General features: G+C 36.7%; 1 protein-coding gene across 1 annotated transcript in view; it reads left to right on the plus strand.

The window, feature by feature from the left end:
* LOC120768879 (interference hedgehog) overlaps positions 1–25,292 on the plus strand; it is a 221,041-nt gene that overhangs the window by 129,882 nt on the left and 65,867 nt on the right. Inside the window, exon 3 of the mRNA XM_040095632.1 lies at positions 12,348–12,564. Within this exon, the coding sequence (XP_039951566.1) occupies positions 12,348–12,564 (217 nt within the window). The remainder of the gene's footprint in view (positions 1–12,347; positions 12,565–25,292) is intronic.

Below are 25,292 nucleotides of genomic sequence, written 5' to 3' on the forward strand. Positions count from 1 at the left end.
TTCTCCGCAAGCAACATAACTTTCTTACTTTCTCTTGCTTTTCGTTCAAGCAAAGGATTTTCACTTCACCACACACATAATATTTGCCTTTAATCCAAGCATGCCACACACGCTCCTACAAACTTACATACCTGTATGTGTGTGTGCAGCCTGAACACAAGTACCACCAAACACATGAGTTGCCGTATGTAATCAGTGCGTACATTGCAATATCAACTTTGCTCTCATACAATATTCAATAGTTTATTCATAAGACAAACACCGAATTGTACTCGAGGCTATTTTGGTCCTTTGTGGCATTTTACGTAATTAAATTTCAAGCCAATGAATTATAATTTCAATCAAAATCCTTTACGGATTTCCTACTCACTGTATATTGTAATTACGGCGTATAAAGTTGGCTTGTTTGCTGGCGGAAAACGCTCGTTTGCATGGAAATTAAAGCGACAGTGTGTGGATATGGATATTCTTACACTTTTCGCAGAGAAAGAATTTCTGCACATTTTTGTTGCATATTTATTTTGTGATTTATTTAGCATCATTTGTTGTTGTTGTGTAAAGAATTTTGAGCGACTTTGAAAGCATTCATGAAAGAATGTTTAATAAATTTCTTGATATTTGATTTAAATTTGACTTTTACTTTAGAGTGCGCTTCTGATATTTAAATTTAACAAAAAAAGCACTTTGTGTCAAAACTTAGTGAGATAATAAAATATAAATAAATTGATAAATGATTTTTCGAAATTTCGTCAGTTTGACATGCAAACAGAAACCAAACACACCACACCAAAGCCGCTCAAAAATCAAGAGAATGCTAATTGATTTTTTCGATATTCGTGGTTTGGTGCATTTGTTCCGAAAGAACAGATGGTCAATAAGGAGTTCTATTTAGCCATACTGAGGTGTTTGCGTGAGAGCATATATAGTACATGAATCATAATGTTGCTTTCAAAGTAGAGCTTCAATATCTTGTGTTAATTACAGCCAAGCCACATGGAGGCATATCTTCCAAGTTCAGTGGAAACGATATTGTAGTATGTTTGCTCGGTAGTCCTTCAAACAATTAAAAATTTCGGGTCTATTGGAAAGATCAGCAGATCGATCCTGCTTATCATTCAAATGATAACATCTGATCCAAGTAGAGATATTTTTCTCAATACCCTTTTCTTGATAGATTACACGTGAGTCGTGTCAACCTGTCATGTTATTTGACAAAAAATTAATGCTAAAAAATGTTCTTTCTATTGCTAATAAACATTCCCTACTAAATTTGAAGTTTCTGTGTTTTAATCGGCTTTAAGTCAGGACGTTATGCAGGTCATGTTAGGATCTCTATCGATTTTTTTTGAAATATTTTAACTCAACTCGACTTGTTTCTTTGATCATTTATGTAGGACTCTCGCATTATTTTGCTTTCGACCATTACCAGTTATAATAGACCATTGTAGCTAAAGCAGCTCCAATAAATTAGAATATTATATTTCCACTTCCGAACTTTATGATGCTTTGGAAGCATTTACAGTGTAGGCTCTCATGACTCTTTCGAAATTTTCTTTCTTTTTCTCTGTCTTTCGCATTATTAAATTTGATTTGATTATCTGAAATTTACTTATTTCACCTGAAATGGCTTTGTTCTGAAAAATTAACGGCCTTTTTTATTAACTTTTGGCTAATTCCAATCAAGTGTTTCAGTTCTTTTGGCTGATTATAGTCTTCCTAATCTTGTTGTGGCTGGAATAACCGTCTTCTAGGAGATTCCGCTGAGTAGTTGACTCAAAAATGTTCAGCTGAAGGCTCTGCTCGGGTATTTCTTCACCTCTCTGATCATTGTGGTTTCTTTGCGAGCAGTGGTTGCCGTGGACGGTGTGATCTTGACGCGCTTTCTAGTTTACAATTCTTGTAATTTTTATCACTTTTTGGATTGTGACCTTATACCTGGAATACTTTTCTGCGATTTTGAAATACTGCAGTCCTTATTGGCATTTTTACTAAATGCAATTTTAGAAGTCTTGACTAAGACATTTTATTGAGAATAAAATGATGAAATATTACCTTTCCCAAGTTTGCTTTTTGGCCTACACTACACCTCACTTACACTAGATATACACTCTTTTGTCGCGTGCAAAGCTCAAGTGATTATCAAAAAATATTCAGTCTGCTAGCAAAAAAAACTAAGGTTAAATATCATACTGTTATTTTTTGCTGGCTTTCAGTATGAATTAGTAGTATCTGCATATTTTAATGTAAATTATGGAAGAAATATTCAAAAACTAGTAAACCTTTTTTGTAGCCTCCGTAGTTTTGTTGTATACTGTAATGTCAAATGTTCATAGATTTGAAAATATTTTTCGAAGCTATTCCGGCAAATAGTTTTATAGATATAAACATATTTATAAGAATTTTTTAACTTAGTGTAATCGGTTCTCAAAACTTTAACTGCTTTTCTCGAAACGCTGATTTCAGAGTCATTGAAGAATTTTTTCGAATTGGCTACACTGAACGATTTGAATTTTTCACACAATCCTGCTAGATATGTTTTGTCAAGTAATTATAGTAGGAATAAGATTTTTAATAATAATTTTGATTTTTTAAGCGACTATAAAATATAAGTCTTTAAAAATTATTTTTTTTTTGGCAAGCCGCCCTTTTGTCAAAGATCTAAATTTTGAACTAATCCTTCGTTCATTTCCTGCTTTCATATATGGTAATAATACTTTTTTGTCGTTTTTGTATTTGAGATATGTAGTTTTGAGCTGACACGATTTCTTCCTGACTTATTATCGGCTGCGGTATGAATCACCGATTATGAAAGCACATTAAGTTCTGTAAATGTTTTTTATTTTTGATTTTTTCCTTCTAATTCTAGGCCATTGTATAGATAATATCTACTAGTTTAACGAGAATTTTTTGTAGTAATTTTCATTCATTGAGAAGGCCAAAATCACTGCAGTAGTAGAAAACCGATTTTTGAACGCCTCGGAGATCTCGCGTAGCTCAAAAATATTTAATTTTGTTCCTCAAAAATTTCACTGGGTATTCTAGAAATATGTATAAACATACGCTGAAAATTTTAATACAATTGCTTCTATTTATAATTTCTCAACAACAACACACCTAAAGCAAATATTTTAAAGGTTGAAGTTGTCGTTTTCGATTTGTCAATTCTACTACGGATGTTTTATATGATATTTTAGCATCCTCTGAAAGCGGTCTGCCATCTTCTCTGACACATTTTCAAACTCTTGTTCTTTTCTTTGTTTTTTGGTACTTGTAGAGGAGGTACGTGGTTGATGTGACAACCGAATTAATTTTCTTGCATATTAAAGAGAGACATAGTGACTAATGCTTCCTCAGCAGTAACGGATATGATTATTATCCTTAAAGTATGCAATATTTAAGTAGAAATAGGCATACCTTTAATTTAATTTTGTAGTCGAATGTTATCCCTTCGTATAAGTGCTCGAACTGAGACGTTTTAAATCCATGAAGAAAACCGTTGGTGCCAACAATTCATGGTACCAGTGCATTTGTTGCGAATGTCGTATTCAAAATCTACTGCCTTTTCACTGCAAAATATTTATTTTTATAACAGTTTTAGACTTCTTTGGGGAAATCATCGTCTCCTTCCAATATTTCAAATGTAAGTCACGTGCAGGCATAGAATGGGTGGAGTCATTATAAGATTACATATTCGACTTTTTGCTCTTTAATGTTATGTGTGAAGTCATTTTAGATTTATCCATCACTCAGAAGAAGGTTTCATCTACTGTTACAACGCATTACTCACGTATGTCTACATCATATTTTGTAAGAAGATTCTTGAGCTACGAAAGCAATAATATTATCATGGGAATGCCTTTTTTCCATGTTGTGATACAAAGCGAATTGTAGTGGGAGAAATATCCAACTCGAAATTGGCGGAAACAGTTCATGCGAAGTAACTTAATAATTTTCCCAAGACACCAATAAAACCGCATTCCACCCTTAATGGTGTCACTACCGTCTGTTTTGTGATATGTGAGGTTTTACCATAAATGTACAACAAATCTTTCAGAGTTGATAGCCTTTAAAATTTCACTGAGTTAGCGATACGATTTCGAATTGTCTGGCTCTCAATTTTTTCAATATCAAAGAGAGGTGGATGGGAACTTTGCCTTACTAGTGCGGGACATTACATCAAATCTTTACATTCTTTGCCACGCTGTTATCCAAATTGTCGTACAAGCAATGCGTGGCCTTACAAATGTTGGTCACGTTATCAGATGTTAGTCATACACCACTTGACAATCTAGACCTGGTACCAAGTAAAAGTGTAGATGCTTGCTCCTGGCGACACTCTCCGCTGCTGCTCTGCTTTCCCAGATATTTTTCGGCGATATGTGAATCGAAGTTAATTACTACTTTTATTGCTGATTGCTTGTCTCACACCTAACTCTGCACCGTATATCCCTGCACCAACTCCAACCTCAATTTTTGAGCCATTCATCCTTTTCTTCTTTATTGGCATATACACCGATAACGGGGTTATAACCGAGTTTAGAACAGCGGTCTTTCTTCGTTTCGATTTTTGGCGCCAATTGGAGATTGGCCTTGTGAGTGAAGGCCTTTCTCGTCATCTGCTTCCCCCAGCAGATACTACGGCGAATAATCTCAAAGCTGGAGTATTTTCATCCATTCGGATGACAGAGGTCTTGTAGTCGGCGTAGCCATTGTCCCTCATCCAAGGCTGTTGCATCCGAAGCTGTTGCATTCATTTCCTTGAGCGTTTTTGTAAGTGGCGGGTCCCAAGCCCTGAGCGCAAGTCTGAGAAGAGATGATTCGTGTTCTCACTTAACTCGCCTGCAAACAGTTGATTTTTGGCTACCCAGAAGGTACTTGGCCTAGGATCTGAAGTCGTGAGCTGCTTTAGCCGTATGTAAAAGAATCGTTGTTGGCCACTCCCAAGTCAATGGCGCTCAGAGAGCTTTCCTCACTTGTACTTGTACATATGGCCTATGTAACTAATATATCGATATTAAATATTAAAGTTACCGATATTTAATTTTTTGCGAATCGATTGCTTATTTTACATAAAGGACGCCGAAAAAGTAAGGTCACCTTGACACAATGTGTACTTATCACTATAAGCAGCTATAGAACCATGAAACCATGCAGTTACCGTTACCCCGCAAGCAATTGCATTCATTGCTCACGCTTGAACCGCTGCCGGTACTCGCTTGCCAACGCTAATAACGAGCAATATTCTGGCGTCGACAATGCGCTACTCGATATAAAATCAAATCAAGTACCTGCAAGAGCGTTAATATACAATATTGCTAAACTGCAATTACCGTTAAGTGTCTGAGCAATGCTACACCTCCACTACGGTGCCAACTGAGCAGCTCGGCAATGTCAGCAAATATTGCAAATGTGTGCTTACAGTACTACTTGTTTTCATTGACATTGTTTCTGTTGTTGCTTTTTGGTATATTTTTCCATTTTTCACAACGGTAAATGTTTACAAATACCGTTTCATGATACTCGTCGTATTTGCAGTGCGTTGCTGTTGCTGCTACTTTGCTGATTTCACCATTCGCATGTGTGCACTCGCTTGCATGTGTGTGTATGTGTGTGTGTGCTTGTAAGCTGCAAATATTTTCAATTCCTCTAACACGTATCGATGTCGATGCCATTCCAATGATAAGAGCAGAGCACAAAAAGTGCCGATGATAGACGGACGACGGACGACGGCGACGGCAGCTGAGTTGTTTGTTGAGGAAAAGTGGCTGGTAACAGGAGTAGTCAACACGTTGGCCGGATGGCAGGTTACAGTTAGTTATGTGCGTGTGTGTATGTGCAGTTGAAAGGAAGCGAGTTCAACTGAGCTAGCGCAGAATGTGGCCAGAATGGTGCCGGTGTGGCAGGAGTCTAGCATGGCAGCATGATTGCAACTATAAATGTGTGTGTGTTTGTGTGACTGACTACTGTCTGGCAGCAAAGTTCAGCTCCCTCCAAAGCACACACAATCAAGCAAAGAGTCAAACATGCCACAAAACATGACAAGCATCTGTACAACTGCTTGTATGAGTGGGTGCGTGTGTGTCCGTGTGCAGCTAAGCATGTGTTTTCGCACACTTTGTACTCACTTGCCGTCACATACGTGCTGCACATGTGTCAGACAGATGGTTGTTCATATTTCAATGTCTTGTGCCAGGAAGAAACGTGTTCGACTTGCCGACGACTTGTGTGATTTTTCAGCTCTTTCGCCAGTCCCCTACGCCCAACCGCCGCCTCATCATCATCATCATCGTCCGTTGTGCTTTGTGTGTGTCTTTCATTTACGGTTTCTTCATGCAAGTTCACGCACTGATTTTTATTTGTATTTGTATTTGCTGTTGAAAAAGTGAGCATCAAGCGCTTGCTGACAACTTGCCATACAACGTGGATAAAGGCTAAGAGCTAACGCACACATACACACACACAAACATTTGTTAGTGTCAATAAACGAGACTGTGCGTCGCACGCACTGTTTGCACACCCCTGCGCTGCGTAGAAAGGGTGACTGGGGCCGGGCTTATTTTATTGACGCACTTCGTTAATCAGCTCACTCTCACGTCCAGGCTTTGGGTGGTTCCTCTATCCTTAAGCATATCTCCTATATCTTTGGCGAATAGCTGATAGCATTTCCTCTTTTATTATTAGATATTCATTGAAAAATTGTTCCTTACTCTGTTTAAAGGATAGAGTTTTAAAGAATCCTTTATGTGTCATGCGAAACATGTCGGCAGCCAGCGGTTGCCGTGTAAATTCTGAGAAATATGTGATTTTCTTGACATTAGAAAGTCGCTAAGAAAGTCTTCCTGATAACACTGTACATTTAATGAAGGGCCACTTATAATATGACAGAAAATATTTTAGAATTATTATGAAAACCCAAAAATCGGAGATATAGAAAAATTCCGATACATCACCTGTTAGTTATCTATTTAGATGTGGTAAGGAAGAGAAATGAAAGTTCTAATATGAATAGTCGTACAATTTTACATATGCTGAACTTGAGTAAGTAGTTCAAGCCTAGATTGCCCACAGAAGATTGCTTGTAGGCTATGCTGCAGGCAAGAAAACTGATTGTGCTATTGGTTTAGGTTAAGTTAGTTTCACTCAAGATGGGAGGTCGCACTTGGACATTTTGTGAAGCCCGAAAATTAAACTCCTCTATCCGATCATATATAGTAAGCCGAAAAAGCTGCTTGAGATCCAATAAAAATATGCTTTCGCGATTTATTTCTAAGTGCGAGCTCTTAGGCATTCAAGACTTCTTTTCGCAAATGCATAGAATGAAGAAGAATTTCATAAAAGATGAGATGATGAGATGTTTCGACCTACTTGACGTTCTCTTCCAACCGGTTTCTACAACTGGAATCCGGTAAGCTGCTCAACCTTTTCGCTTGGACATCATTGGTGCAAATACAAGCTAGAACTGCTTCGACTAGGGAAAAATGGCGTTATTACGGTCGAGCGAATCATTATCGGTAGAATGGGAACGGGTCGTTGCTTCTGCATCCTCCTGTGTTCTACTACTGGATAGCTGGGCCTCGCGGATTCCTGGCCCACGCTGGGCCAGCATCGGTACTTGAGCGGTCGCAAAAGCGTTTTGGCCCAAGATAGATCGCAGAAGATCTAGTGATCTCCTTGCCCTCAGTAAGGCTAGCCTCTCATTAGTAGTGGGACTCTTAACAGGCCACTGCCCTGTTGGCATACATGCAATAAGAATGGGAATCTTACCGGTTGCTGACTGCAGTAGATGTTTGGAAGAAGATGCGGTAGAAATAGAATAGAAAGCGTTTCGCCAATCTGTTAGTCTGAACACGAGAGTTCTTTGTCAATGGCCTCACAAAGAAATACATTACTAGTCCACGTCTGATCTCTGATCACCCATCTAACCTAACCTAACCTAACGATCGAGCAACTCACTAGAGCTTTTTTCTTTGGGTCAAAAGAAACTTGTGTCAGCGCAATAACTAATGGTAGCTTCGCGCTGTTCCAGCTTGCGTAAAGACCAGGTATCTCGTACTAGAATACAAGAAAAGAACGGAGCTCGACTCACTCCCATTATATTGATAATAGGGCTAAGATATATTTTCTTGTCAGTCCTTGTTTGTGTTGATTGTGTTGATAACGATGTTACTTAATCCTTTAGATGGTTAGAGAGCTTAATACTAGTAACAGAACTCTGCTATCATAGTGGATAGTCACTTTTCTGAAGAAGGCTACTCTGCGGAGCAATAGACACTGCATACGTGGTTATGGCTGAATTAACGACAGAGCGCTAGTCAGTCATAAATTGATCCTCTGCTTCCAACGGCGAGTACTGAGCTGGAGTGTATTCCATTCGTACAGCATGACCTAGCTATCGCAGCCGCTATCCCTTGATTTGCAGAACTACGAGATTGTCGGAATATATTTTGATCATCATTCCATCGACATCAGTATTCGGTATTCGTATTCAAAGGTCGGTGGGTCGACTTATACCGGGCATCCACTCGTGGATAGATAGACAATATGAGGACCGGGATTTCTATCTGACCCAAATACTTGGGAACATGGGTGCTTTAGAAAGTACTTTTTCAGATTCTACAATGACATAAGTCCGAGCTGTCCGATGTGTCCACAGTATAAAGAAGATGTATTATTTGTTTTCCTTCGCCTTTCAAATACAAGGGAAAAACTAAAAACCACACTCGGTGGTAGTTTTACAGTCGATAATTTAACGACACTCATATATCAGTCGACTGATAAATGGAAAGCTGTTAGCGAAGCCTCCGCATTCAAAATGATAAAACTTAGACTTTTTGAACACATTTGGCGTCAATCAGTCCGCACAATAGATGTTCCTGTCCTTCCCAGGAAGTAATACTTAGCCGGTGGTTTTGTGGGAGAGTCTTGCGTTTGGAGTAAGTTTGGTTTAGCATCGTTGGCCAATACATAAGGGACTTTCTCTCGAAATCCTAACGCCGACTTATCGGATGTTGTCACTTCCACGCCTCCGCACCATATAGAAGGGCTGGAATGATGAATGACTTATAGAGTTGGCCATTGTTTGTCAAGAAATGACTTTTCTATTGCCTATTCAGTAGAATATAGCACCTGTTGATAAAAATAAATAACTTTATGTGCTCGACTTTAAGAAGGTCATTAGGATATTGAAATCGCTGAACAGCCTTACTGACATTCACTTCGTTTGACTCAGCATTGAGAGCGGTACACAAGGTTAAACTGCCATTTAACTCATTGTCGAAGACAACTTTTTCTCTCTGCGTTGAAAGACAAAACAAACCGATAGCCCAAGCTTATAGAAAACACATAGGAGTAAAAGCTGTAAGTCAGGCAGCAATAAAACGGTTCAAAGAATCACATCCAGGAATTAGCAGAAAAATTCTTCAACTGATCTCTTCTGATCATGACAGCCGACAGGCGCGAAGTAATAGCAAAAGGAAAGCTTTGTTTGCTTTGTGATGCTAACCCAGGATTAGATGGAAACATTGAGATCTTAGTCGTATAAACGCTAAAAAATAACAACTTGAATCTAAAAAGGTTTCCAGCTAGCGTCACTTACGAACCTGGAACTCTCTGCTTACAAAATTTATTAAATATTGCCTTCAATTCACTTTGAACTCATTTCTAGCTGAAGATTACACATTTTTCTAACATTATTTACGTTGAAAATATTTAAGGCGACATATGTCGCCAAATATTCTGCATTTCTTGACTTGTAAATACTCTCCCCCTCCTGCCCACACACGGTTTTTCAATACTTGCAAAGTTTTGTTTATCAAATCAGGGATAATTTATTAAACTCCGTTGCAAAAACACATAAATTTATGCGCATTTGTGTGCTTGTGAGTTACACACACTGACATTTCATTAAAAAACGATGCTGAAACTTTCTCTGCGCACTGAGGACAACAGCGAGTGCAATGAGTGTGAAAAATATTCCAAGGCAAACTTAAGTTTTCTGCAAAGTTATGTCATCGTGCCACATTTTTTGCGCTCGCCTCATGTTACCTTTCTGCTATGCTATGCACATATGTGTGGGTGTGAGTAACTTTGTTGCTTATTTCTCTCGATACGTTAATCTTGCATAAAAATTGATGGCCCGTTTGTTGCTGCAACCAACTTCTGCTGGTGCAACATGCTGCCACATCACTTGTGCGCACAATTTCGTGGTTAAATTATATTTGTTTTTGTTGTTCTTCTTACTGTCCTTGTTTTTCATATGACAGTTTGTGCTCTCTTTGTTGTTGCTGCTTTACACATTTGTTGCTATTTGATGTGCTTTTTCTTGTATTTTTTCACACATGCTTGCTTTGCGTCCTCCATGGCGTATGTGGAATTTGTCATTAGGTGTCAGCGGGCTGCCAGCATGCAGAGACACAAACTTTTGTCAAACTTACTTTTGATCGTTATTAATATGAGTTTGACGCCTGCGAAAGTAGCTTGGTCGACAAGGGCGGAAAGGATGTTTGCATAATCCACGACAAATGGTTAGGGAGAACTGCCAATTCATGCGGGTTCTTTTACTTGGTGTGGTAAGATTGTGCACTAACGGACCTCTAATTTGTCATTAGTTGCGTAAGCAAATTTTTCTTTTCACGTAAGTGGAAACTAACCGTTTTGACGGGCTGAATATTAGCCATATTCAAAAGATTAGACCTATTATTAAAATCTAATGGGGGGTTGGTCTCCAATCTAAATGTATGGCTACCATACTGGACGGTAAAATTAAAAATACTGTTTTCTTTAAAAATCAGACTTGCATGTTACTTGTCTGTACTAATAACTTGGGTTAGCACCATGTTGAACTAGCTAAAAATAAGTAAATTCAACTATATTTTCCTTCGATTCTTCACTCCTTGAATTCCAATACCCACTTCCGGGTGAAAATAACCTCTAGGAGTGAATGGAGAAGAGATTAAGTAAGATAGGATTATTTAACGTCAATTTATACCGACGGATTAAAAAGGGACAGCGGAGTAGAAATTTCTCTCTCTCTCTCTACCCATCTACCAAACCCAGCCAGCATCTTCCAAGTGGATGTACTGAGTATAGAGCTTTATACTCTCTTTTGACAAATAGCTCAGAGCAGATGGAAATCAATAACCTACTACAAGATACCGAAGCAAATATGGGCAGGATATGATCAGACTAGAACTAAGGACTTATTATATAGGTCCAGGAATAGTATTTTCAAGCTAAGTGTAATGGGGCATTGTTCTTTTAGTGAACATGCACTAAAACTGGGTCTGCCATATAACAATCTACGCTCGGAGGTAATAAGGAAAGAGTTTTACACTTTCTCTGTGAATGACCAGCTCTAACCTAAACCAGTGAGAAAATGCTTGAATGCTGAAAAGCATAACAGATATACTATACATAAATATGTAGTTAATCTTTGAGAGCAAAAATAAAACGAGACAGCAAGATTGTAGAGGTCAAAATAGGGCATACAGCGCTACCTACCCACCTACTTAGGTGTTAAAGGATTGTGTTTTCTTCGGAATCTCAAAATCTTTGGTAAACACGTCAGATTTTGTAAGACTTGACTGACCGACAGACTTTTAATATTGCACTTGACTATATTTGTGGCTGAGCAATAAACCTAAGCTAATCTGTCTTTACCAAGTCCATCTTGTCGAATTTATACATAAATTTCTCGATCTAATAGATTGTACACTCATCTGTTCTCGATTAAGCAAATTGTAGCCTCGTCTGTAACTTTGGAGACTTAAAAAAAACTGCCTAGAGTACCACCGCCTTCATGGATTTGTATTTTGCTTTACTATGAATCAAGGAGTTTTCAAAGGGCTCTTCCCGAAATTTAAGATGTATGAGAATATACTGTTCCTTTCTAAAATATGAAATAAAGTGAAGTCAAAAGCTTTTCAATTCTAACAAATTAGTAAATTTAATGAGAAGCCTTAAAATTTGAACTAAAGTTTCTGTAAAAAAACACCACTTATTGCTATTATTTGCTCCTTAAAGCTGGTTTTTGCCAATGGACAACGTCTTTATTCTCATAAGAAAAAGATAAGAGATCTCATAGCACTTAATCTGTCCATCACTCTGACATATTTTAAGCTTAAGCAAGACTAGCATAACAAATCGTTTCTAAATCCAAGACTGTTCTTCACCACACCTTAATCCCTGTCACTATATATGTATATGTACATTCATAAGTCGACAACTACATATGTTAATTTATATTCACCTTAACGTCAACCGCATGCTTAACTTAAACACTTTCCCTCAAAACATTTTTTTTCACGTCTCTAATGCGCTCTTCTGCTTTTATCTCTTTATATCCGCAGGTGGCGTGGATGCATTTCGAACAATCGGCCATATTGACCGTTCACAATCACGTGATCACGCGTAATCCCCGCATTAGTGTCACACATGACAAGCATGACAAACACCGAACATGGTTCCTGCATATCAATAACATACAGGAGGAGGACAAGGGCCGCTATATGTGTCAAATAAACACGGTGACGGCGAAGACACAATACGGATTTGTCAAAGTTGTTGGTAAGTCTCCACTCAGGCGCTGCCGCAAGCCAGAAAACCCTAAATGAATAATAAAACCAATTCTACGCAAATAAATGTGCCCATTATGGGCCGCATTGGACCGCATTGGACCACTGGGGGTCAACAAACATTTGCGTAAATAAATGCTTAACAAACAGAAGTTCGTAAGCTCTAAGCAAAAAAAAAAATGTTTGTTGTTATTTTTCTTTTCCACGCATACGTGTGTTTACATGTTTATTTATGTGTTCAACTTGGTTTGTTGTTAGTTTGTGGCAATGCAGCACGTACTCATTTGTTTACTTAAGCGCAGCTTAACTAACCTCACCAAAGTTGCGGGTGAGTGAAAAAAATTCATCACGGCACATACTTACATGCATTAAGGTGCTTCAAAAGATCATTTTTCATTATTTTTATTTTTAAGTTGTGTTCTTCAGCCACGTACGCAAGACTTTAAGAGAAATATGATTATCTTTATCAGAAGGCTAATTACAGCCCTTTAAAAACTCCTTAAAATCTCAGCATTTTTACAAAAACTTCTTAAGCGCCCTAATGTACTATATACACACACATATAACAGTATTTAACATGGCTAAGTAACATCAGTAAATATTCTTTCCATCTGCATGTTATAAACTTAAAATTTTTGCAGGGTTTTGAAAAATATGCCGAAATCCAGATAGAAAACTCCTCTAAACTGGGTGATTACTCAAAACGTCTGTTAAAAACCATGAAATCTTAATGTTAAGGTAATGATTACCATTATCATTAATAGTGGTATTGATACCATTATGCCAAATTCAATAGTAATGATAACGAAATGGTAATGATGGTAATTTTACTAACAATTGAATAAATGTGTTAGTAATTATGGAAGTGGTTATGTAGTAAGTAATGTTAAGGTAATGATAATTGTAAAAGTAATAGTAATGGATATTACCAATAGTAGCGTTATTGGTAATGAAACAGTAATTTTGATAAAAATGGTAACAAGAACGGTAATGGTACTGATAATGTTATTGGTATTGGTAATGTTAATGGGCCAGATAAAAAAAGTTATGATAGATTGAAGACAGTTTTGAAAAAATTCTGTTAAAAAAAATTTAAATATAAATTTTAATGTTAAAGTGATAGTAATAGTAATGGTAATGATAACGCAATAGTATTGATAAATTCTAATAGTGTTGGTATTGTAAATGGAATGAAATGGTAATGTTATCGGTAATGATAATTGTAAAAGTAATAGCAACAGTAGGATAATGGTAATATGATTATTATTGGTAATGAAATTGTCATTTTAATATCAATGGTAACAGTAATAGTAATGTAATAGTTACTAGTAATAGTAGAATTATCGGTAATGGAATGTTAATTTAAATATCAATGGTAACAGCAACAGTAATGGTACTGGTAATGTTTTATTAATTTACTGCTATTGGTATTGGTAATAGTAATGGGCCAGATAAAAAAGTTTATAGGAGGCAAGTTTTCAAAACTCATGTTAAAAGAATTTAAAATATTAATGTTAATGTTAAATTAATGGCAGTAGTATTTGTAATGATTATGAAGTGGTAATAATAATTGTAATGACAATTTTAATAGTATTGATAATGATAGTGGTAATTGTATTAATAAAGGTAGATGTAATAGTTTTGGTATTGTAAACAGAATGCAAATGATGTGTTATTGGTAATGTCCCGGTAATGACAGTTTCTGTTACATAGACTACCCTACATTGGAATGGTAATGATAATGTTAGTAGTATTGATAATGGAAAGACTATAGCAGTAGTCATATTATTATTGATTGCAATGGTATTGGTAATAGTAGTGGCAATGATATTTGGTATTGGTATTGGTATTGGTAATGGTAATGGTAATTGTAAAAGTACATAATACTATTGGTAATAGTAGTGGCAATGATATTTGGTATTGGTAATGGTAATGGTAATTGTAATAGTATTCAATGTAATGTTAACCTTTAAAACGTTCCACCATTTCAAATTCCAGAAAATATAATTAGTTTTGATATCTGTTGACTTATTTCGTATGAAAATTTCTTCACATTCCGAATTATTTATCTTAAACATTCCTACCTTAAAGCAAGCAAGTGAAATAATGTCTTACAATGACAAGCAGTCTTTACGTTTTCAAAGACGCATTTATGCTTTCAAAGACGCACACCCCAGACGGAAGAAGCCATTATTTGGTAGTAAAACTTGTCTTACAATTTTTATGGAATCATTTCCGCTTTTGCTACAAAATTTCACACAATTTTTTGTAGCCTTACAAAAGCGTTATAAAAGCCCTTCCACCATCTACGTATGTGTGTGGGTATTTGTGTTGGGTTGTGAACCGGAAGAACTATATTGGGGCATAAAAATCACATTACTCATGTGTATTTGACATTTCAGCATATGTACAATTACATTATTTGCTCGTTGTAAGTACATTTTAGCACACACTAAATATAAAATAAACAAGTAAGGAAGGGCTAAGTTCGGGTGTCACCGAACATTTTATACTCTCGCATGGTAAAGTGATAATCGAGATTTCATTATTCGTCATTTAAATATTTTTCAAATACCGTATTTTTGTAAAGTTTTCTTCCGCTATCATCATTGGTTCCTAATGTTTATACTCGTATTATACAGAGAAGGCATCAGATGGAATTCAAAATAGCTTTATATTAGAAGAAGGCGTGGTTGTGAACCGATTTCACTCATATTTCGTACATGTCATCAGGGTGTTAAGAAAACATTATATACCGAATTTCATTGAAATCGGTCTAGTAGTTCCTGAGATATGGTTCTTGGTCCATAAGTGGGCGGCGCCACGCCCATTTTCAATTTTTAAAAAAAGCCTGGATGCAGCTTCCTTCTGCCACTTCTTCCGTAAAATTTAGTGTTTCTGACGTTTTTTATGAGTCGGCTAACGCACTTTTAGTGATTTTCAACATAACCTTTGTATGGGAGGTGGGCGTGGTTATTATCCGATTTCTTCCATTTTTGAACTGTATATGGAAATGCCTTAAAAAAACGGCCCTGTAGAGGTTGGTTGACATAGCTATAGTAGTTTCCGAGATATGTACAAAAAACTTAGTAGGGGGCGGGGCCACGCCCACTTTTCCAAAACAATTGGGTCCAAATATGCCCCTCCCTAATGCGATCCTTTGTGCCAAATTTCACTTTAATATCTTTATTTATGGCTTAGTTATGACACTTTATAGGTTTTCGGTTTCCGCCATTTTGTGGGCGTGGCAGTGAGTCGATTTGGCCCATCTTCGAACTTAACCTTCTTATGGAGCCAAGGAATACGTGTACCAAGTTTCATCATGATATCTCAATTTTTACTCAAGTTACAGCTTGCACGGACGGACGGACAGACGGACGGACGGACGGACAGACGGACGGACAGACAGACATCCGGATTTCGACTCTACTCGTCGCCCTGATCACTTTGGTATATATAACCCTATATCTGACTCTTTTAGTTTTAGGACTTACAAACAACCGTTATGTGAACAAAACTATAATACTCTCGTTAGCAACATTGTTGCGAGAGTATAAAAAGCACTATAGATATATACAAACATATATTATAAATATACAGATGTTGCACATACCTACTACCAGAGGTATGTTGGTATAGATCATGTAATCACATGCAACAATAGTGCGGCATACTTTTTTAGAGTGGGAGTTTACTGTGCATGAAAAGGCGACACTTATGCAACATTTCACTTGAGAAGAAGCACTGTGAATAACATTGTATAAAAAACTAAATGATTGCATTTTGTATGATTTTATGAGAGTAGCATAACTATTTACTTTGAGCAAGTACAAATGACTGAGTGTATGAATGCATGTGAGTGGGTGTCAGCTCGCGAAAGAGCGTGTGCGGTGGCGAGTACAACACTGAACTTCACTTTCCCCCCAAAGCGGCCAGTACAACTCTTAACTTTTTATTGCAGTTGTTGTTGGTGGCTTATAAAAACGCAGCTTTATGACACTTTTACATCTCTGAAATGGACAAATATTGATTTTCACCCACTACAGCGCTGCCTCAGTTACTAAAAAAACTTGGAAAAAATCTATTTACTGAAACAAGAGCCACCTCAAGCATTTAATAATTTTTTGCAATCACGACTTTTAACTTAAAAATAAGTAAAGCAAAAAAATATTTGTTTTTCTTGCTAAAGTTGCTCGCGTCAGCGCCGATGCGGAGCGAAATGCAGCGCGAAAAAGTACATAAATGGCATCAGCGAGCAGCAACAACAAATCAAGCGTGCGAAGTAAACAACTCAATGTCGGAAAAAATGAAAAAGAGCGCAGAAAAAGGCTGCATATACTTCTTGTTGTTGCTACTGCACTTTTTTCATTTTTTTGTTTTCTTGCTGCTGGCCGCAAATGTGTCAAAAATCTGACAATGGAAACACACCCTTGAGTAGCACTTGTGTTGCTGTAACACATGAGCGTAATGGTGCCAAAGAGGAGGGCGTGATTGTGCGTGAAGCTGGTTATTTGGTCAAGGTTGCCAACTAAGCATGAATAAATATTTATTTTTATGAAAATATCTTTCCTAAATGGATCGAAATCATGTAAACTGATTTTTCGAAAGAAAAAAAATTAAAAATGTTTCGTGACAGACAAAAAATTCCATAATTTTTATTTTAATAATATTTTTACTTTCAATATTTCCTGTGCTAACATTTATATTGCAACTCTGTTTATAGCTTTTTTTTTAAATAAGAAAAAAAAACTACTAGAATTATTGATAAGTAATGTGAAACACACGAAATCTGGAGATATTGTTTCACGGTTGCCACATTTTTTGAAGTTCTATGAAACTTAAACTCAAACAAGTAAGGAAGGGCTAAGTTCGGGTGTCACCGAACATTTTATACTCTCGCACAATAAAGTGATAATCGAGATTTCATTATACGTCATTTACATATTTTTCAAATACCGTATTTTTGTAAAGTTTTATTCCGCTATCATCGTTGGTTCCTAATGTACTATATTTATACAGAGAAGGCATCAGATGGAATTCAAAATAGCGTTATATTGGAAGAAGGCGTGGTTGTGAACCGATTTCACCTATATTTCGTACATGTCATCAGGGTGTTAAGAAAATATTATATACCGAATTTCATTGAAATCGGTCTACTAGTTCCTGAGATATGGTTTTTGGCCCATAAGTGGTGAGGCCACGCCCATTTTCAATTTTTAAAAAAGCCTGGGTGCAGCTTCCTTCTGCCAATTTCTTCCGTAAAATTTAGTGTTTCTGACGTTTTTGTTAGTCCGTTAACGCACTTTTAGTAATTTTCAACATAACCTTTGTATGGGAGGTGGGTGTGGTTATTATCCGATTTCTTCCATTTTTGAACTGTATATGGAAATGCCTGAATAAAACGACTCTGTAGAGTTTGGTTGACATAGCTATAGTAGTTTCTGAGATACGTACAAAAAACTTAGTAGGGGGCGGGGCCACGCCCACTTTTCCAAAAGAATTACGCCCACATATGCCCCTCCTTAATGCGATCCTTTGTGCCAAATTTCACTTTAATATCTTTATTTATGGCTTAGTTATGACACTTTATAGGTTTTCGGTTTCCGCCATTTTGTGGGCGTGGCAGTGGGCCGATTTTGCCCATCTTCGAACTTAACCTTCTTATGGAGCCAACGAATACGTGTACCAAGTTTCATCATGATATCTCAATTTTTACTCAAGTTACAGCTTGCACGGACGGACGGACAGACGGACGGACGGACGGACAGACGGACGGACAGACAGACATCCGGATTTCGACTCTACTCGTCACCCTGATCACTTTGGTATATATAACCCCATATCTGACTCTTTTAGTTTTAGGACTTACAAACAACCGTTATGTGAACAAAACTATAATACTCTCCTTAGCAACTTGTTGCGAGAGTATAAATATACCACATCTGATTTAGATATTGAATTGTCAGTGCTAGAAATGAAGGGTACAAGCATTCCTACTGGACCTTACGCAAAATTTCATAAACAGGGTTGCCATATACATACATATGTATATTTTATTTACAAATTTAAATATTTTCTATAATGCGCAGGGTTAAATTATATATACTGATAAATAGTTGCCTATAGTACATGTGTACAAACATATGTATGTATATCAATATATCAAGCAACAGCATAAAAATGTGTACATGGTTGCCACCTGATTAGCTATTTAATATAAGAGATTCATATTTTTTTTGTGTAAATTAAGCTCTTAGAGGCTTAAAGAATATTCCCGTTTTCCGAAAACACTTTATTTCAGTGTTGCCAGCTGCTTAAAAAAATATAATTTATTTTTATACTTGGCAAGCTATGAGAATATATTTCGAATACACTTTTTTCAGTCTTGCCATCTGTTTCAAAAGGAAAAAAATGTGTCAAATAACAATAAAAATGTGTTTATTTTTACCACCTAATGAGTTATTTATTTGAACAGATTTCTATTTTTTTTGTAAATTATCTGTAAAAAATTATTTTAAAAAGCTTAAAGAATATCCCCGCATTTGAAATACACTTTATTTTAGTGTTGCCATCTGTTTAAAATATTATAAATATATTTTTTGTGAAGCTATAAATAAGTTATATTAAATACTTTAAGAATTAATTTCAAATATACTTTATTTCAGTGTTGCCACCTGTTTCAAGAAATATTTTATATTTTAAAATATTTTTTCTTTTATATATAAGAAAATTACTTGAATAAGTTTTAAATATAAATTTCACACGTGCTTGGTTTCATTGTTGCCACCTGTCTCAAAAATTTATATAATAACTTTTTAATAAACTTAGCTATAAAAAAATATTCTAAAAGTCTTAAAGAATATCCTCGTTTTTCGAAAACACTTTGTTACAGTGTTGCCACTTGTTTAAAAAATTGTAAATAGTTATAATAAATTTTTTCTTTGGAAGCAATAAGTAGTTTATTTTAAAGAGTTTAAGTATACATTTCAAATATACTTTATTTCAGTATTGCCAGCTGTTTCAAAAAATGTTTTTAATCATTTTTTATAATTCTTCCTTTATATATTTTTTTTAAAGCTGTTAGAAAACTATTTAAAAAAAATTAATATGTATTTCACATGTACATGGTTTCAGTATTGCCAATTTTTTTTTAATTGTATTTTACAAATTTTTTTAAACGATGAGAATATTATTTGAAAATATTTATAAAATATTTTTTTTTATATAAATGCTTGTTTGAGACTTTTCTTTTGTTTTTTTTGTTTTTTTAAAAAGGGTTACCATTTTTTATTTTTTTAAATATTTGCTATAAAAATTGATTGCTACTTTTGTGTAGCCCTTTTTGTGTGAACTTATATTTGCTTTAAAGCGTATATCTCCTTCTGGAAAATATTTATTAATTTATTCAATCGGAAATATATTTTTAATTCTTCATTCCTCTTGGCTTACTACATATGCATGTACATATGTATGTATGTACATATGTACACCGCGTGATCAATTTTCAATTAACCGTGCAGATTTGATGCTGTTTCCAGAGAAAAATGAAAGCCTGCATATGAACCCGACGTCGATAAATATGTATGTATGTACTCCCATGTGTACATATATTACATATCCGTGCAGCTTTTCTTACTTTTAACATTTACTTTTGCTTTGTTTTTTTGGTTCACAAAAAGTTGTCCAAAAATGACCAGATTGTCCAGCGGGAATGGTGAGTTTTTATGTCACCGCAGCGCTTTTGTCTCACCTCTGGCCAACTCACTTCACTCCCCGCCCCGTCGCCATGACATTTGATGTCGAAATTTCCTGCACTTTTTCCCCATCTTTGTTTGTTAAGCGCTTTTTTGTTGTTGTTGTGATTTCAGTACCGCTATTTTGCATAGTTTGTTTGTGTAGCTCGTTGCAAGCGAACGTTTTGTCAGCTGCGTTGCGGCAGCTGCAGCACCAAAAGCAACGAAAAGAAAATAAAAAAATAAATAAACAACCGTTAACTGTTTTTGTTGTCATACGCCAGCAAGGCTCTTGGCGTTCGTGTTGTTGTTATGCTTTTGCAACATATGTCAAACTGTTGCGCGATGTTTGCTTGCAATTTTTTCAGCGCCGCCGCTCACACACACACACACATACGCAGGCGCTTGCATATATTTGTTGGTCGGAAAAAGTGCGCGGACTTTTTGCACAGATTTATACGGCAGCGCAGAGCAAAAGAAATTTTACCAAAAAAAATGCCGCAAAATATGATACGTGCGACATTTGGCTGGCACACTCGTTTGCGTGTGTGATGGGCGTGTATGGCTGTGTTATGTCCAACATATGCCACTATTTGTCACACAGATTTTTTGGAAAACTTTCGCCAACGTTTGTACAATTGCTCACCAACACACACACACGCACATACAAACATAAACATGAATTTACGCTGCCGCAGAAGCGAGGCAGCGCGCAGCAACCGCAGCTAGTAGCTGATGTGTCAACTTCTCCCATAACCGGAACTCGTGTAAATACTGTCATTTCCGTTGGCTTTCAGCGCACACACACACGCTCACACATATACCCTCAAATTTACATTTGTTCGTCTTCTCATTTGCATTTCCATTTCGTCGCCGCTGTCCATTGCTGCCTGTTGCCGTTGCACTTGCCATTTCCATTTGCTCCCTGCTCTCCTCTTCTCATTTCTCATCCACCTCCGCCTCCATCTGCCATCTTTATTTCTATTTCCATTTCCATATGCAGTTCAAAATATTATTTTGCATTTGCAGTTTTGTTGCTGTTGTTGTTGCTGCTAAGTTATAGTTTGGCACAAATGTATTGCTGCTGGCGTCAAACATTTTTGTCGGTTGTTATTCAAATATTTGTCATTTGTAAAATTTGTCATGTAATCGAAAAACTTTTGTAATTTAGAAGTTCACTTAATGCAGATCCCCTCAATTAAGACATACATACATACATACATACATGCACGCATATGAATATGGTTGTGTGTGGTCACGTGAATTGAAGTAACTCGCTGGGGTTCATATTTAAATAAAATATTGTTTTATTACTTACCGCTGATGGCTTTTTTTGGTTTTGGGCTGTAGTGTGGCTAGTTCAAGCTCTGACTCTCTGAGTGCCGGTTATTACCTTGGTAAAACCAATGTTCCTGCATGCCGAATTATCTGCTTTTTATTTAGCTTTTAAAGGGTTTTCAATAAGAGCGCTACAAAAACGGTTTGGGATAGCAATGAAATTCTTTATTCCTGCCGATCGTACGAAGTTCATCAAACATCGCGGAATTCTGTGCATGACCATAGACTTGGCGTAGCCCCACAGGAAATAGTCTAACGGCGTCAAATTGCACGACCGAGGTGGCCAATTGCCTGGACCATTTCGTGAGTAAACATATTCACCACTGATTTTCAATAAATTGTGACATTCGCCTTGTGGCTTGTGGCGCTTTGTGGCTTATCTTGTTGGAACCACATAAAAAATATCCAGTTATCATTGAGCGGTAGCGATTGCCATGCGTCGACGGCTCATAAAAGGCACGAAACCGTAATTTTTTCGGGATGCAATGGTTACTCATGGAGTACGGGTGGATTGCTGCCTGGTCAGTAACGCATATTTTGTTTACTGATAAAGCCATTCAGCCTGAAATGAGCCCCATCGCTGAAGATGATTTTTCGATGAAAATCCGCATAATTTTCAAGTTGTTATTCAGCCCAATTCACGAACATATGACGATTCTGGTGGTGGTGGCTTCAGTCCTTGCGTTAATCTGATCTTTTAAGGATATAGACCAAAATGTTTTCGCAAAATTCGTTGCAACGAAGTCACAGAGATGCCCAAGGCTTGATAACGACGTGTGAGAAACTGATTTGGGTGTTCTTCTTTGTCTCACTGGCACGGGAAAATTTTGTTCTGTGCCTGCGGATTCATTATGATGACCACAAATTGTACGTAGCGTTCTTAAAGTTGAGGTCACTGACTCTGAATTTCGGTAGTAAATTTTGATAAATTTGACTCGTTGTTGGATCGTATATGTTTTCATGATGAATTTGCAAACCTTACTGAAGGGAAGTGTCATTAGAACGGAAAAAAATATGGCGTTGTTTGCTGTCTCTATCAAGATACTTTTGTAGCATCTCTATTGAAAAACCCGTTATCACTGAGGTGGCTGCATGCTGCTCAATCCAACCTTTACCTTGGCTTCTAAAGTAATCATTTACTGCTTTCTTTTCTTGAATTTTTAAGTGTATCGACCGATTTTCGGGACCAAATGATTTGTTATCTAAGCATCCATGAAAAGAGCCGAAGAAAGGGCTTAAACTCCGTTATTGTATCGCCGTTCTAACACTTTATCGCCCTTTGTTTATAGAGAGTTAATTCAGTTTATCACTCGAACGGTTATGACTCATATTTCTAATCTCTAATATTGGCTTTAGCAGTCGGTCTTTCGCGACACTAAGACCCATCATTGTGCATGAACATTATTTTACTTTACATAAGTGAGACGATATTTTGTACTGCACTAGTTCATCTGCCTTGGTGACAGTGGCATCCTTGGAGGTACGTGCCTTTTAAGGTGATCTAAAGCCTTCTAGAATGACTGCCTTGAAAACCCAGGAGCAGCACAAAAAAGGCCCAGTCTGATACATTTTGCTTAGTTTTCTTCTAGTAACAGATTTCATTGACTACAGATTGCCCTGACAACAGATTGCCCTATCGACTTTCTATATTTAAATATTTAGTAAGACTATGTGGGCACTCACATATGGCAACCCTGTTTGTCAATTATTCTGTGGGTACACAGACAAGAGGTATCAGATCTGGCAACACGGTTTTGTCAGTTATTCTTTCTAGAAGCGTCACTCTTTTGATAGACGCCATCAAGAATAGAAGTGCTTTTAAATAAATATTTTGTAACGTTTTAATAAATGTGGTGTTTCATTCGCCACAACTACTTTAAAAGCTAACAGGTTAGAGGCCACAACAGCAACACTTACCAATCTTCTTCTCGATCCTTTTAGCATAGCCTTATCCTTTCGGATAACGAAGCTGTCTGCCTATATAAATCAGTGCTAATGAATAGCGTCTTGTGCTTTCTTTTGCAATCTTCTTTATCGAAGATCGACACCTTTGAACGCCCTGTATTGAATTATTGAATGGGGAATGGTATTAGCAGCTGTATACAGACCTTGTTATCACTCTCCTTCACTTCATATATTTTGCAGTTAAGTAGAATTGAAATAAATCGCCAATGGATGCAAGGACACACCATCTGATCAAGCAGGGAGCCCGACTCAGAGCCGGACCCGGAACATAAATAAGGTTGTACCTATCTAGGAAAAAGTACTGATACATTAGGTTTACGTTCACAATTAAAATGGAACAGTTCGGGCCAAATTTGATCAGAATATGTATCATCGCAATAAAATAGCTCTATTGTCCACATCTTGACCAACTAGGAGTACCACTGATAAGTTGGAACCTACTTTTCTGATTTTTTGAAGTTGTAGACTATACAGTCCCGCAGATGTCGTAAGTTACTGTGCCTTAAGAACCAGTTATAGAACAGAAACGAATGATTTAAGGGAATAGTTCTTGATTTGTTTATGATGGAGAGTATATACTCAATTCAAAACCAACCATTTAACGAAGAGGGGAATCATCTTAAAATGAGACACGTCGACAACCGCAAGTACTAAAACGAACAGTTCAAAACTAAAAATACGTTTGCCTTTGTCCGACTACCTGCTTAGTCATTCATAAAATTAGAAGTCTAAGACTGACAGCAATGTTATCCTTAGAGATTTTTTAATTCTTATAGAGGTTCATTAAGACGTAAACCAGGAAGTGTTGTATTTTGTTAATAATCTTTCACACAGATCGAGCCAATTCTTATCTCGACCTGCCGAAAAGCCATCGGAAGTCTTTGCAATGATATTTTCCACCGTTCTGACAAAGTACATATGTCCTGTTTTACAACATACATAAATGTATATATGTATAGTATGTATGTCAATACTCTAATATCAAACGTCACCAAACCGTTCCAGGACATTGCTCAAACAAAAAAGTTGGAGTAACTGTTAAATTAACAAGTAAGGAAGGGCTAAGTTCGGGTGTCACCGAACATTTTATACTCTCATTTACATATTTTTCAAATACCGTATTTTTGTAAAGTTTTATTCCGCTATCATCGTTGGTTCCTAATGTACTATATTTATACAGAGAAGGCATCAGATGGAATTCAAAATAGCGTTATATTGGAAGAAGGCGTGGTTGTGAACCGATTTCACCTATATTTCGTACATGTCATCAGGGTGTTAAGAAAATATTATATACCGAATTTCATTGAAATCGGTCTACTAGTTCCTGAGATATGGTTTTTGGCCCATAAGTGGGCGAGGCCACGCCCATTTTCAATTTTTAAAAAAAGCCTGGGTGCAGCTTCCTTCTGCCACTTCTTCCGTAAAATTTAGTGTTTCTGACGTTTTTTGTTAGTCCGTTAACGCACTTTTAGTAATTTTCAACATAACCTTTGTATGGGAGGTGGGTGTGGTTATTATCCGATTTCTTCCATTTTTGAACTGTATATGGAAATGCCTGAATAAAACGACTCTGTAGAGTTTGGTTGACATAGCTATAGTAGTTTCTGAGATACGTACAAAAAACTTAGTAGGGGGCGGGGCCACGCCCACTTTTCCAAAAAAATTACGTCCAAATATGCCCCTC

Source organism: Bactrocera tryoni, chromosome 2 (genome assembly GCF_016617805.1).
Source record: "Bactrocera tryoni isolate S06 chromosome 2, CSIRO_BtryS06_freeze2, whole genome shotgun sequence".
In the NCBI taxonomy this organism is placed as follows: Eukaryota; Metazoa; Arthropoda; class Insecta; order Diptera; family Tephritidae; genus Bactrocera; species Bactrocera tryoni.